The following is a 15597-nucleotide window of genomic DNA, read 5'->3' on the forward strand; positions in this document are numbered from 1 at the left end:
ACAGCACAGGGACAGGAGTCCATCATTACAGTAAGACTACAGCACAGGGACAGGAGTCCATGATTACAGTAAGACTACAGCACAGGGACAGGAGTCCATGACTACAGTAAGGTTACAGCACAGGGACAGGAGTCCATGACTACAATAAGGCTACAGCACAGGGACAGGAGTCCATCATTACAGTAAGACTACAGCACAGGGAGAGGAGTCCATGACTACAGTAAGGCTACAGCACAGGGAGAGGAGTCCATGACTACAGTAAAACTACAGCACAGGGACAGGAGTCCATGATTACAGTAAGGCTACAGCACAGGGAGAGGAGTCCATGACTACAGTAAGGTTACAGCACAGGGACAGGAGTCCATGACTACAATAAGGCTACAGCACAGGGACAGGAGTCCATGATTACAGTAAGACTACAGCACAGGGAGAGGAGTCCATGACTACAGTGAGGCTACAGCACAGGGACAGGAGTCCATGATTACAGTAAAGCTACAGCACAGGGAGAGGAGTCCATGACTACAGGCTACAGCATAGGGACAGGAGTCCATGACTACAGTAAGGCTACAGCACAGGGACAGGAGTCCATGATTACAGTAAGACTACAACACAGGGACAGGAGTCCATGACTACAGTAAGACTACAGCACAGGGACAGGAGTCCATGATTACAGTAAGACTACAGCACAGGGACAGGAGTCCATGACTACAGTAAGACTACAGCACAGGGACAGGAGTCCATGACTACAGTAAGGCTACAGCACAAGGACAGGAGTCCATGACTACAGTAAGACTACAGCACAGGGACAGGAGTCCATGATTACAGTAAGACTACAGCACAGGGACAGGAGTCCATGACTACAGTAAGACTACAGCACAGGGACAGGAGTCCATGATTACAGTAAGACTACAGCACAGGGACAGGAGTCCATGATTACAGTAAGACTACAGCACAGGGACAGGAGTCCATGACTACAGTAAGACTACAGCACAGCCTCTTCCCATGTCCTCGGTGTCACAGACCTGATGAGAGATGTATATGCATGAATCAGCAGCCCTGTCATAGTGTCAGGCTGCAGGGAAGCCTGCCGCAGATAGTGAAGCCAGCATTACAGCCCTATTCATACCTTCTTCTCTACATCGAAGGCGACATTTTGCATGGTTTTCTAAAATACTACATTTTACCTCACGTGCTACCTCTGAATCCTATCGATTGTCTATCCATCAGGTCCATAGTCTGACTATTACTGCATCACTAATGATTAACAAACATATAATATCCTGTACCTAAAGGGTTAAAATGCACTAGATCCATGGAGAACAGACAGAGCAGTGTGTGGAATTTCACGGCCATTACAAATCATTGTGGCCTTCATATACAGGATCAATGTATTCTCTGTAGCATACAATATGTATCTTTCTATCTGTCTTTTTGCCCTCTTATTATGAATCTATAATTTAACTTTCATTTATGTATCATTTAACTATCATTTATACATAATTTACCTATCATTTATGCATCATTTATCTATCTATCCTTTATCTATCATGTAACTATCATTTATATATCATCTATCTATCTTTTATCTGTCATTTATCTGTCATGTATCTATAATTTATCTATCTAGTCATCATCACATGAGGTTTGTGGTATCCATGTGTAATTTAATTAATGAATTCCAAGTATCAATCATAGGACTCACCACCAAACACCAAGGATCTCATCCACATTCATATCAACTGCGTCCAAGTTAGGGAAATGAATTTGTTTAGAATTGCTAATCAATGGGATTATCTAGAGAGACAATCAATCTGCGCCTATAAATAGAACAGTTTATGTGCAGTGACTACAGGACCCTGCACTGACATGACGACCAGATTTTAACCCAGCTTCCTAGATATTGCTGGTCCTGGTTCTGCATTTGCCACCAGATTAGCTTGGTGGATGAGTAACCATCTAATATGGAGATATTACTGGAGGAAAATGGCTGATCATCACTCTGCATCTGCTCATATTTAATACAAATCACTGCCCCATATGCTTGCTGTGGAGTCACTGCTATGATATGAGCACATCACTGGGGTCTGCACAGCACAGCAAACCCACACTAGCCGCTGCTCTGCAGTATATAGCATTCATAGGGGACCTATAGGCCAGTCCCAGCAGGAGTTCGTGCTATGTGGCAGCATGTAGTGGAATGCAATGATGCAGTAACAGGTCCCCATGGTTATGCTCAGTGCCAGTCACGTCACAGCACCATTGGTTGCCAGGGTGGCGTATAAAGCATTGCAGGACAAACTTGCAGTGGAAAGGTAGATAAGCGGATGCATAGCCCAGTGGCTGTTCTCCTATAGGACACGGGTTCATGTAGATGCATCACATACCGTCAGATAGAATAAGAATAATAAAAATTCATTACTCACAAGCATTGGTTACAGCGAAGCTGTTAGCTACCTCCAAATTGTCGATATGGGGCGTCAGCCTAAAGAATTGATTGGAAGTGAAAAGCATCCCTACCCGAAATGCACTGTATTCCTGATCTGCACCCCTTGGAAATAACCCTCCTGGAAAGAGATGACATACCATAAGGTTACATGTCAGGTTTATCTACAACAGAACAAGGCACATTTACAAACACTGCAACCCTATAGGTGTTCTATAAAGAGAATCCCTGCTTTACTGATAGATTCTCAGAGGTATTAATGATAGCAACTACCTATGAAGCTGTGGTGAGAGACCTAGGTGCAGATACCGAGATGTATCCTGCTGATCACTGGGATCTAGTTGTTATATATTACACATAAGATATTGTGAGATGTATTCTTCTGAGCTGCCCTGATCACTGGGACCTAATTGTTATATATTACAAATATTATAACATACTGTAATGTAATGGATCCTGCTTAACTGCTCTGATCACTGGGATTGAATGCAATTCAAAAGCAACAACCCTGATGGACTGCTTTGATCCCTGTGATCTAGTTGTTATATATTACATATAGTATAAGGTAATAGGAGATCAAGGATTCTACTGTTCTGCTTTCATAACCAGGATCTAGTTGTTATATTTTACATTTAGTATAAAGTATTATGAGCACAAGGACCCTGCTGTGCTGCTCTGATCACTGGGATCTACTTGCTAGATATTACAGATAGTATAGGGTTCTTGCTGCTCTGGTCACTGGGATCTACTTGCTAGATATTACAGATAGTATAGGGATTTGATCACTGGGATCTACTTGCTAGATATTACAGATAGTATAGGGCTCTGGTCACTGGGATCTACTTGCTAAATATTACAGATAGTATAGGGCTCTGATCACTGGGATCTACTTGCTAGATATTACAGATAGTATAGGGATTTGATCACTGGGATCTACTTGCTAGATATTACAGATAGTATAGGGCTCTGGACACTGGGATCTACTTGCTAGATATTACAGATAGTATAGGGCTCTGGACACAGGGATCTACTTGCTGGATATTACAGATAGTATAGGGCTCTGGACACTGGGATCTACTTGCTAGATATTACAGATAGTATAGGGCTCTGGTCACTGGGATCTACTTGCTAGATTTTACAGCTAGTATAGGGCTCTGGACACTGGGATCTACTTGCTAGATATTACAGATAGTATATGGATTTGATCACTGGGATCTACTTGCTAGATATTACAGCTAGTATAGGGCTCTGGTCACTGGGATCTACTTGCTAGATATCACAGCTAGTATAGGGCTCTGGACACTGGGATCTACTTGCTAGATATTACAGCTAGTATAGGGCTCTGGTCACTGGGATCTACTTGCTAGATATTACAGATAGTATAGGGATTTGATCACTGGGATCTACTTGCTAGATATTACAGCTAGTATAGGGCTCTGGTCACTGGGATCTACTTGCTAGATATTACAGCTAGTATAGGGCTCTGGTCACTGGGATCTGGTAGCTCTAGCACATATAATATGGGAAGCAGTATCTTGCGGTGCAGCTCCAGTCTCTGGAATCTAGTGGCAATAAATGCCATATTATATTATGGCAGATGGACTGTGCTATAATCTCTATGGTCTAGTCATACATACAAGGTTGAGCTGCAATGTACAGGAAGGCTCTTACCTATTTGTATACCATTGGAATATACTCCAATAATCAGTCCCCACAGAACAGGAACCAGGAAGACAGAAATATACATAATCTTGTGCATTTCCAAGAAGAAAACAGAGCATCCAAAGAGAACGGCGTTCCTGTGTCCTTTCTGCAGCCCTGATATTAGATCAGCTGCATGCCGGGGAGGTTGTGGGCAATCCGAAGGCTATAGCACAAGAGCGGAGGGGCTGATGGTGTCTGGAAGATGGAGGCTGCTGCCCTGGCTCCTGGATGCAGATGTGGTCCTTGTGTCTCAGTATTGTTCATTCAGACACTCACAGAGAGAAAGAGAAGAGGCTGGCAGACGGGAGCGCGCAGCGGGGGCGAGCAGAGTCCTAGATCCCCTCCACCACCGCCGCCGCCGCCGCCACCTCTCTTCCTTCCGGAGCAGCCAAGCTCTGGTCTCACAGCGCCCACTATCCGCCTCTGCTCACTGCACCGTGTGCCGGACCCTGGCGAGGCTTCAGCACCACGGACAGCGACCGGAGCCGAGCAGCCAATGGCAGCTGCAGCAGAGCTATGCACCGGAGCCGGCTTCAGCACCACGGACAGCGACCGGAGCCGAGCAGCCAATAGCAGCAGGGGCAGCTGTGAGCGCTAAGCCCAGTAGTCCTCCAGTCCCCACACACCATCCAAAGGGGGCAATGAGCAGGGGATGCAGACCAGGAACATAGTGCATATCAAAAGGGAGAATCAAGTCAGCTATCTCTAGTCATCCTAGTGCAACCATAAGACCCAGTCCCTGGAGTCCCAGAAGTCCCAGGTCTCATGTGCTGTCACAGAATAAGCCAGGGAAATAAATGGGATCATGTGAAGAAGCCAGCCTTATATAGACATCCAGGTCCAACTGCTAGCGTTTCACTAAATTGCTAGTAATTACATGGCTGCAAAATGTTTTATTTGATTGGCTGCCTTTATGTTTTTTACCCAAAATGGAAGTGCACTTTCCCTAATGATTGTTATGAGGGAACTGCTGCTGCTCATTGGTTTTGGAAGGGATTACTGGATGTAGGAGAATGTCAGGAATTTTCCATCATTAAAGCAATTTGCATGCACATTAATTAATTGGAATAAAGTCTATTAGTGGCTGAACTGCAGCAGAACTTGAGATCACTGAGGAGGACAGCACCGTGCGAGGTGGCCGCAATTATCAGTCTGCACAATAACCTTGTGCAGAGGAGGGTGACATAATATCTGGGTGGGAAAGGCTTATTTATAGAAGATGCTAGAGGAAGAACTTGTTTGATCACTCTTCCTCAGCATTAGCCGCTATATTAACCCCTTCAGTGCCGGGCGGAGCAGTATTTAGGAAGTTCTCCACTCTGGGACTTAGGATGTAGGATGTTACAGTACATGGTAATTGCATATCTAATGTTTAACCTTTGCAAAAAGCAGAAGTTGCTGCCACAAGATAATTAGCATCCGAGTCTTTTTTCTAAAATGACTTCATTGTCTAATTCTCATACTTCCCACACAGCTTTATAGGATATTGTGCGTTACCATGGAAACTAGGAAGTCGGCCTGGAATCGTGCTGACTGGTTGTCACTTAGAGCTTTTAACCAGCTCGGAGGAATTGCTGGGTTTGATACAGTGAGATCTACATTCCACACTCATTTGACATAACCTGCCTCTGCATATTGATTCTATTGTAAGGTGTTGTTTTTAGTACAAAGATTCATACGGTCTTCTTGTAAGAAAAGTATGCAGATGGCCAATAGGCAAATGTCATCTTCTTCGTCTCACATGTTTCGCTGAACTCATCACAGCTTGTTTGCAAAACGTCAGATGTGATTAGCGTCATGATCGAGGAATAGCGCCGAAGACTTTACAGTTTAATGAGACTAACATTTTGTCTCAGCCATAAATGGGGCAAGCAGTAAATGGAAAATAGAGTCAGAAAATACAAAATGTACAAAATATACATATATATATATACAATATCTTTTTATGTGACTCTCTGCTACAATTTAGTGAGTGCACAGCCTGTATAACAGTGTTTCCCCTCAAAATAATTCAACACACAGCCAATAATGTCTAAACCTTGGCACCAAAAGTGAGTACACCCCTAAGTGAAAATGTCCAAATTGAGCCCAGTTAGCCATTTTTTCTCCCTGATGTCATGTGACTTGGTAGTGTTACAAAGTATCAGGTGTGAATGGGGCAGGTGTCTTAAATTTGCTGTTACAGCTCTCACACTCTCTCATAGTTGTCACTGGAAGTTTAAAAGGGCACTTCATGCAAACAACTCTCTCAAGGATCCTATAAGAAGATTGCCAAGACCCTGAAAATGAGCTGCAGGATGATTGACAAGACCATACAATATCTTCACAGAACAGGTTCCATTCATAACAGGCCTTACCATTGTTGACCAAAGAAGTTGAGTGCATATGCTCGGCATCATACTCAGAGGTTGGTTATTATATAAGTAATTATATCAGGTTAAGTTGGAGTTAGGTTAATATCTACTTCAAGTTTCCTATATGTCTGTAAAAAGAAATCTCCATGCAAAACTGATGCAATGTCTTACTCCTTTTGCTGGGGTAGAGCGCTATACCCTCTGGCCCTGCACTAGACATAATATATTTTATTGGCTTTGGCCAGAGTTTTCCTTTAAATGAAATCTGTCTGTTATATTTGCTGCTAAGAGCTGCAGACACTGTTGGTTATCTGTTAAGGTATAAAACACACTGTATTTTTCCTGGAGTTGATGGTGCTTGCCAAACTTATAAAATCACCTTTTCATTTCTCAGCCAAGTGTCAAGAAGGCGTAGCTGGTCTGCTTAAGTGCTGTAGCCTGGCAAGTCTCTTCTCTCACCTTCACCTCCAAGCCCCTACTAAATTGATAAAGGGGTAAAAAGCTCTATACATCAATCAAGGATCGGATAGCAGGTGAGGGCAAGCAAGGAGGTGTGCCAGGCTGTGCCACTTGATCAGCTCAGCCCTTTCTCCTTGAGAAACAAAAAAAAGGTTTAAAAATAAAAGCTAACTCATGCTTCCATCCTATAGATAATAATTTGGTTGTAACGGGTCACAGCAGGTGGTGGATCCTCTAGGCCTGTGTGGATGATGACGAAAGCCGTGCCAGGAAGCGGAGTCTAAGGCTACCCCTGGCACAACTCGTCCACACAGGTAGCTGGGAGGTGGCGTGGCACAGAAGGAGACTGTCAGGACACGGCAAGATGGCAGTAGGTTAGGTCTGGTCTCTCCCTCTTCTTTGGAATTCAGAGAGTTCCTCACTACATGAGACCAGGGGGTTTCTGGAATAGGCAAAGGCTGTAAGGAACTTGCAGGCTTCTGTCGTAGAGTCTTGCATCCTCTAAGGTGACCAACTGGCAAAGAAGAATGTCTCCAATTCAAGACTTTACATCTGAGTTTAACAGGCACAGAAGATATCACAGGGGGAACAAGACAGTGAACTTGCCAATATTGTCCCCAACAAGTGATTTCACCAGATTTCCAGTCAAGTTATGGAGAATGACCTTGAAGCCAAGGAAGACTAAGGAGAAGCTCCGAAATATCCTACTTGCATGACGAGAGGTTCCGTGCAAAATTGCACCTTACAGTTCAGATTTTGTCCATTAACAGAAGAGATGTAGAAGGGCTTGGCAAGACGAGACAATGGAAGACGGTGTTTATGGACCTGGGAGGCACCAATGAAGTTACCAGGGGAACCGGAGTCCAAAAGAGCAGAAGCGAAGAAAGACGTCTTGGCAGAGGAAAATACTTGAATTGGGGGGGTCAACCGGAGAGGTAATATTAACATCTAGGGAAGTCACTCCTACTTGTCCAAGTTGAGAGCATTCTCCCGGATGCGGAGGAGGTATAGAACAGTCTTTGAGAAAGTGCTCTGGACTGGCAGAATATAGGTACAAATTCTCATTGCGTTGACGGGATTTTTCCTGCTGTGTTAAGTGAAAACGGTTCACTTCCATAGCCTCTTCTGCAAGAGGCAAAGTAGAGAGTAGGGGTGAATGTTGGAACACGGGGGCCAGACGAGGTAAACACTGTGTTCGAGCAGGTTCTTTTTCCAAAGGAAGTTTCTCCTGCCTCTCGGCAAAACGCACATCAATTTGTGTCGCTAAATGGATAAGTTCACTTAGGTTAGCCGGAGAATCTCATGCAGTGAGAGCATCCTTGATTCGAGAGTAAAGTCCTTTTTTAAAGGTAGCACACAAGGCCTCGTGGTTCCAAGAAAGTTCAGAGGAAAGAGTCCGGAACTGAACCGCGTAGTCACCAACGGAGGAGTTCCCTTGGCAGAGGTTCAGTAGAGCCATCTCAGCAGAGGAGCAATGCTCTCAAGACCAATCTATGGCAGGTATAATCGCAATTAATAACCTATAGATCATTAGGTGATCCAAAAATACCATATTTCCCACATATAACTAACTTATCTTTATTGATTAGAATTTAACACACCAACAAAATTTATTAAAATTGCCAGTGTTTTTCACTCTATATATTATTGTTATTCAGTATGTAATTGATGCCAAACTGGCCGCTATATCTGTCATCATATGGTTCCCCTATGCATCTGCAGCATGCATATAGGGCTCTGGAGTGATCACTGTATTAAAATCACTACTCGGCTCCCCTCGACATGTTTCACTGCCTAACGCAGCTTTGTCAAGAGGATAACGGGCACTGAGCGCAAGAACGCCGAACAGGGGGTTATAAAACCTCCCTTAGTTTGGTCACGAAGGGAGATTTTAAAACACTCTGTTCGGCGTTCTTGCGCTCAGTGCCCGTTATCCTCTTGACAAAGCTGTGTTAGGCAGCAAAACATGTCGAGGGGGCCGAGTAGTGATTTTAATACAGTGATCACTCCAGAGCCCTATATGCATGCTGCAGATACATAGGGGATCCATATGATAACAGATATAGCGGCCAGTTTGGCATCAATTACATACTATATGGAGTGAAAAACACTGGCAATTTTAATCATTTTTGTTGGTGTGTTAAATTCTAATCAATAAAGATAAGTTAGTTATATGTGGGAAATAAGGTATTTTTGGATCACCTAGTGATCTATAGGTTATTAATCTCGGCAGAGGAGGCTCGCACGGGTTCTTCAAATGCATTGAGGAATTCTGCAAGGAATGCTGACTAGTTCAAGGAGATCGAATCTCTATGATCCCAGAGAGGAATAGCCCAGGCCAAAGCTTTTCCAGACAGTAGACTGAACACAAACACCACTTTAGCACGCTCTGTCGGGAACAGATCCGCCATGAGTTCAAAATGGATTAAACACTGTGTCACAAAGCCTCTAGACAGCTTGGGATCTCCGTCATACTTTGAAGGCAAGGACAAACGAAGCTTGGTCGCGGGAGAAGCTGCAGACTCAGGAGGAGGCTCAGGAGCAGGTGGCTGCTGCTGTTGCTGTTTTTTTCTGCTGAGCGGTAAGAAGCTGTTTCACCATTGCTGAAAGTTCATTCAGTTGTTGCGCCTGACGGGTTAACTGCTGTGACTGTTGAGCCACGATGGTAAGAAGATCCGAGACATCTGGCACCCCAGCGGGATCCATGGCCGGATCTTACTGTAACGGGCCACGGCTGGTGGATCCTCTGGGCCTGTGTGGATGATGATGAGAGCCGTGCCAGGGAGCGGAGTCTAAAGTGCCACTGGTTTTCAGCAGAGCCTGCCGCAAAGCGGGATGGTCTTGCTGCGGAAGGTGGCACCCAGGTTGCTACCCCTGGCATGACTTTTCCACACAGGTAGCTGGGAGGTGGCGTGGCACAGAAGGAGACTGGCAGGACGTGGCAATATGGCAGTAGGTCAGGGCAGGAAACACAGGTGAAGGGTGGGTAAGGTAGCAAGGAACAGGTACACAGTAACAGGGACACAGGACTTTCAATATGGTACTAGGCAACCAAAGATCCGGCAGGGAATCAAGGGAGGAGCTGATATTTAAGGACAGGGGACAGGTGTAGACACTTGATTAATTGAGCACAGGCCCTTTAAGTGAAAGAGCTCCGGCGCATGCGCCCTAGGAGGTGGGGCACTTGCCAGGCTATGAGGACACAGAGAGGCGGCAGATGAGGGAGGTGAGTGATGGGCTGGGATTTGCATACGGGCGCGTCCTGCGATACGAATCTCAGCCCTGCTGGCAGCGGGGACAAAAGCAGAGAGCGCTCACAGCCGGCGTGTCCGGCCGGAGCGCAGATGTTACATTGGTGCTGCACTGCTAGTAGTTATGTTTGTTAAAATCATATCAGTGAGTAGGAACATCATCCTCTGAGAATTCTTGGATAACAGAATGCTACTACCATGTATGAATGGGGCCTGACAGTATTTGATCTTGACTGCTCTTTTGGTAGCTGGAAAAGATTTAACAAATGTATATACTTTTAAGTCAAAGTTTCAAAAAGAGTGACTATCCAAATCTGTGTAGATGGTACCATCTGCCTTCTACTAACTCAGGTACTGTTATTGAGTCTCCACTTTGTGGAAGAAGGTCAGTAAAAGTTACCCTTTGACTCCCGGTGTCTTGGTTTCTACTACACACATTACATTAAGGGCCTTCTACTTCCAACCAGCCAAGACATCAGAAAGTGCCTCAGGGGATATAAACTTTTCATCAACAATGCAGCACCAATTCTTTTACAATTTGAAGTGACTCTAAAGGGGACACCTGGGGTCTATCTTACCACTCCAGCCACTGGTGACATCTGTGACTTCAGTGCTCTGGACTGAGATAGACCACATATGCCAACAGACCCTGATCTACCACTGCATCCTTCAGCTGGGCAGTTATGATAGTAAGGTTTCAGAACACAGGTGTCAGAGCCCATCACAGCTTGATAAGCATGGGGCCATGCACCGCATACCAGAGTACCCATGCTGATCTTAAAAGCACCTACAATGGGAATGTGGGCATTAGAACTTGACAATGGAGCATTTGAAAAAGGTAGCCTTGTCTGAGGCATCATGTTACTTTCATATCACTATACCTGGGGAACAGATGGCACCACTACACACTGTGGGGAAAAGACAACCCAGTGTAGGCTGTAATTCTGTGGGTAATGTTCTGCTGGGAAAAACCACACAGCTTTTATGTCTACTGCAATATAGTCTATTGCACTGTCTATACATATGGGCCTTCTGCTTATGAGGGAAGTTTTATAAATAAAAAAACAGTTTAAAAGACATATTATATTTTATGAGGCCTGTACACCAGAATTCAGAATTTTGGTTAATCAAAAGGCTTCTGCAAATGCCATTTATTTTCTGTTTTAAAAGGGTTATCCAGGAAAAAACATTTTTTATATATCAACTGGCTCCAGAAAGTTAAACAGACTTGTAAATTACTTACTAAAAAAATATTAATCCTTTCAGTACTTATGAGCTGCTGAAGTTGGGTTGTTCTTTTCTAAGTGCTCTCTAATGACACCTGTCTCGGGAACTGTCCAGAGTAGAAGCAAATCCCCATAGCAAACCTCTTCTACTCTGTGCAGTTCCTGAGACAAGCAGAAATGTCAGCAGAGAGCACTGTTGCCAGACAGAAAAGAACAACTTAACTTCAGCAGCTGATAATTATTGGAAGGATTAAGATTTTTTTAATAGAAGTAATTTACAAATCTGTTTAACATTTCTGGAGCCAGTTGATATAAAAAAAAAAGTTTTTTCCTGGAATATCCCTTTAAACACGATTGCAAATTGCTAGTCACATTTCAAGAGTGGCTTAAAAAACAAGTGTTGTTCTGTCAAGCTGAATAATGCATATCGTTTATTAAAGGTGTAAATTATGCTTGTTTTGCTTATAAAAATTTTTTACATTCAGTGTGATAAATTTGCAAAGAGGCCAAAAGAACCAAAAGTTACAAGGATTTTTGGTAACATTATGAAAGGTCTTTAAACTAGTACAGATCCACAGTTAGAGCTCAAAGACTTTTGTGATGTCATCAAAGGTCCTTTCTAGTTACTGGAAATAGGAGGAAGTATGCAGAGTTTGTGAGAAGGGGGCATGGAAACAGGTTTGTGTTGGGGAAGCCTTTGCAACAGTGTATAAACCTGTGGTGAGTGAACAGCAGTCAATTTTGGGGAAGGGGGTCTCAGCATTAGTCGGTATGAGGGAGGGTATGAAAGAAAAATAATGCGGGGGGAGGGGGCCACAGGCAATAGTCCATGTTAGAGAGGGGCCATGGGGATCAGTCTGAGGTAGGGGAGTCTCTTGGTCTGATTTGGGCTTTGAATCAGAGATGAATGAGTTGATTAGGAATTCAAGCAACAGGTGTGAACCTCTTGTACTACCAAACCGGTTTGACTTTGTGCCAAGCCTGGGTGCAAAGTGTAATCACCATCTAGAATGTTACCCTTTATCCTACTTCAGGATGTGAAAGCTGGACTTCTGCTGCTAGACATAACCTGATCTCCCTACAATCGTAGTCCTGATGTGGTTACTGGATGGCCCAGATTAACAGGTGGCACTAATGTAAGGCACCAGGGGATCAGGCAAGAAGTCTGCAGTCTGGGTTGAGCAATGGAGTGTCAGTATGGTACACAAGGGTCAAGCAGAGAGGGAGGGTCAAAGCAGGCGCACAGGTTTGAGATCAACAATCTGGGTCAGGCACAGGAGAGACAAGCTGGACAAGTATGAGCGGCAAGGCTTACACTGTACTGTATGTCTTGTCACTCAGCCACTGTAAGTGTAATTTTATGTATACTTACTGGGCTCTCCTCTCCAGTCTGGTTGCAGCAATCTTTTGACCACCTCAGTGCCCACTGATGACATAATCTGACAAACTAGAGAGTCTGGTTAGTATAGACAAAACTACACTTACAGCAGCTGATCATGCATGCCTGACTACTCAGTAAGTACAGGAGCAGGGACTTCTACCTTTGACAGGAGTCCCTGCACCAGTATACAATGCCAGAGGTAAGCAGCAATGCTCTATGCATCACTGCTTACACTCACTCGATGTCATTAAATGTAGTCATTGGGCAGGATGCTCTGCATCTGGGGCAGCGATTGTATGGCCAAATTTGAATTAGTCATAAAATCTAACTTCAAACAGCTGATTTGCAGCAAATCAACCCAAAATAAATATGGGGAGACTAATAGGACAGCAGCCTGCACAGTATTGACATTAGCAGTAGGATAACAATGTAAACTATGGGGAATTGTGTTTCTATAGAATGGGGGGGACAGATGCAGGAATAAGGATCCAAATGTCTGGTCAGCATTTTTCAGGAAATACTCTGTGGTGCATGGCATAAATGAAAAATTTGTGACAACCCCCACCCCAAAAAATAAAAAAAAATAATAATGAAAGTAAATTCATAAATTATATTTAAACAAAAATTGTGTTAACAGAATATTTAAAGGGGTACTCCCGTGGAAAACTTTTTTTTTTTTTTTTTATCAACTGGTGCCAGAAAGATAAACAGTTTTGTAAATTACTTCTATTAAAAAAATCCTAATCTTTCCAATACATTTTATGGGCTGTATACTACAGAGAAAATGCTTTTCTTTTTAGATTTCTCTGATTTCACGACCACAGTGCTCTGTGCTAACCTCTGCTGTCCATTTTAGGAACTGTCCAGAGCAGCATATGTTTTCTATGGGGATTTTCTCCTGCTCTGGACAGTTCCAAAAATAGACAGCAGAGGTCTGCAGAGAGCACTGTGGTCGGGAAATCCAAATAGAAAAGCATTTCCTCTGTAGTATACAACCCCTAAAAAGTACTGGAACAATTAAGATTTTTTTAATAGAAGTAATTTACAAATCTGTTTAACTTTCTGGCACCAGTTGATTTAAAAAAAAAAAGTTTTAGACAGGAGTACCCCTTAAACTCATGCCATAAAGAAGATCTGTATTTTGCTATATAGATTAAAAAAATGTAAAAGTTTTGCAGTGACACAAAAATGAAGATGTAACATTTGAATGTAACTTTAGGGGAGGTTTCCATATTCAATTTTACTATTGGGCCCTTGGTACCTCAGTCTAACACTACAGGGTGTTGGGGACCCCCCCAATCTTGTATTCGCCCCCCACCTGTTTGAGCTGCACCACGCGGTGCCAGCTCACAAACAGCCGGGTGGCGACCAGTGGGCTGGAGTATCGTGACATCACCACTCCGCCCCCGTGTGACATCACCCCCCTGCTATGCAAGTCTATGGGAGGGGGCGTGATGACCCCCGCGGTGAGACATCTTATCCCCTATCCTTTGGATACGGAATAAGATGTCTAAGGGCCGGAGCACCCCTTTAAACACTTGTTGTGCTTTATAGACAAAGGGGTTTGGCTTACTAAAAACAAAGCATTGCTTCATAGAAAGGGGGTTAAATGGGGTCATATAATGCCAATATTGTGAGGGGAAAAAGGAAAAATGTGTCCACCCTTACATTCCCTTGAAATTAGTTAAGAAATAATATTTTTTTTTTTTTGCAATATATTGCAACATTCTAACAAAACTATTCGTAAGGATCGATAAAATCGATGACATTTTAAAAGTCTGGCTTTAAATGCTCATTGGTTACTATTGTAGTGGTACTGAATTGAGATGTTTAGAAGCACAAAAAAAGAGAAGTACAGTACAAATGTCTGTAAAATGAATACAAATAGCCAGCTCACCTGTGCCAAGGGAAAAATCATAAATCATCAATAGATGTACATGAACTCCAACACACTCTTAAAGCATAAAAAAATCTTTATTTCTTTTGACTAAAGGTCATACAGCCCTGAAATGTGTCAATCCATTGGCAACTTGGAGAGGAGTCTGCTGCCCAATGTGCCAGAAGTCTCTCGGGGAGAGGTGGTGTATAGAGGTACAGGAGGCAGCAAGGTTTATGACAGTTAGAAGGTGAGGTAGAGGAGTAAGGGGGGCAGGGAGGCCATCCCTGAACTGGCACACCCCAACAAGTTTGCCTTGTTGGCGGATGAGGAGGATGTTAGTATTTAGCTAGCACTGCTGCAGCAAGACACTGGGGGGTGGGGGTCTGCTTCTGTAAAAAGTGTGGCGGGGGGGGGGGGCAGGGAAAACCAGAAAATTGCTAGCAGTGGGAGATTTAATTATTAGGTGGACAGGCAGGGCAATCTGTCACAAAGATCGGAACCGACAAATGTGTTGATGGCGCTCGAGTTCAACTCATCAGAGATCATGGAAAACTGTCGGCTGCAGGCTCTATGGTAGGGGCCAGGAGGGAACAGCTGTGCTCGGGGGCAAGATGGCCAAAAGGGTGGAGGAGTGTTTAAACTAGGGACTAGGGGGGAGGGGCACTACATTACACTAGTAAATGAAAATACAGTGTAGATAGAGAACTGGGACTTAATAATGTTCTTGGGGGTGGTTAGAATATTAAATAGTGAAAGGCTTAATAGAAAAAAAATTACTGCACCGCTAAATTGTATGCTGACTAATGCTAGAAGCCTGACCAATAAAATTGACAAACTGGAGTTATTGTTTAATATTTTAATTGATAATGATTATTCTGGGGGACTTTAATTATCCTGAAA

The 15597-nt window shown here is 43.6% G+C and overlaps 1 protein-coding gene across 3 annotated transcripts in view; it reads right to left on the reverse strand.

Moving 5' to 3' along the window:
• GRIA2 (glutamate ionotropic receptor AMPA type subunit 2) overlaps positions 1-4964 on the reverse strand; it is a 200740-nt gene extending 195776 nt beyond the window's left edge. Inside the window, exons 1-2 of one of the 3 annotated variants that reach the window (XR_008889564.1) lie at positions 4115-4964; positions 2424-2564 (exon numbers count right to left, since the gene is read on the reverse strand). Coding sequence is in view for 2 of the 3 variants with exons in the window: in XM_056561936.1 (XP_056417911.1) it covers positions 2424-2564; positions 4115-4202 (229 nt within the window). In the remaining variant the exon portion in view is untranslated. The remainder of the gene's footprint in view (positions 1-2423; positions 2565-4114) is intronic. The other 2 variants (XM_056561936.1, XM_056561929.1) reach the window with 2 other exon arrangements.
• Positions 4965-15597: the final 10633 nt, after the last annotated feature.

Source organism: Hyla sarda, chromosome 1, assembly GCF_029499605.1.
Source record: "Hyla sarda isolate aHylSar1 chromosome 1, aHylSar1.hap1, whole genome shotgun sequence".
Classification (NCBI taxonomy): domain Eukaryota; kingdom Metazoa; phylum Chordata; class Amphibia; order Anura; family Hylidae; genus Hyla; species Hyla sarda.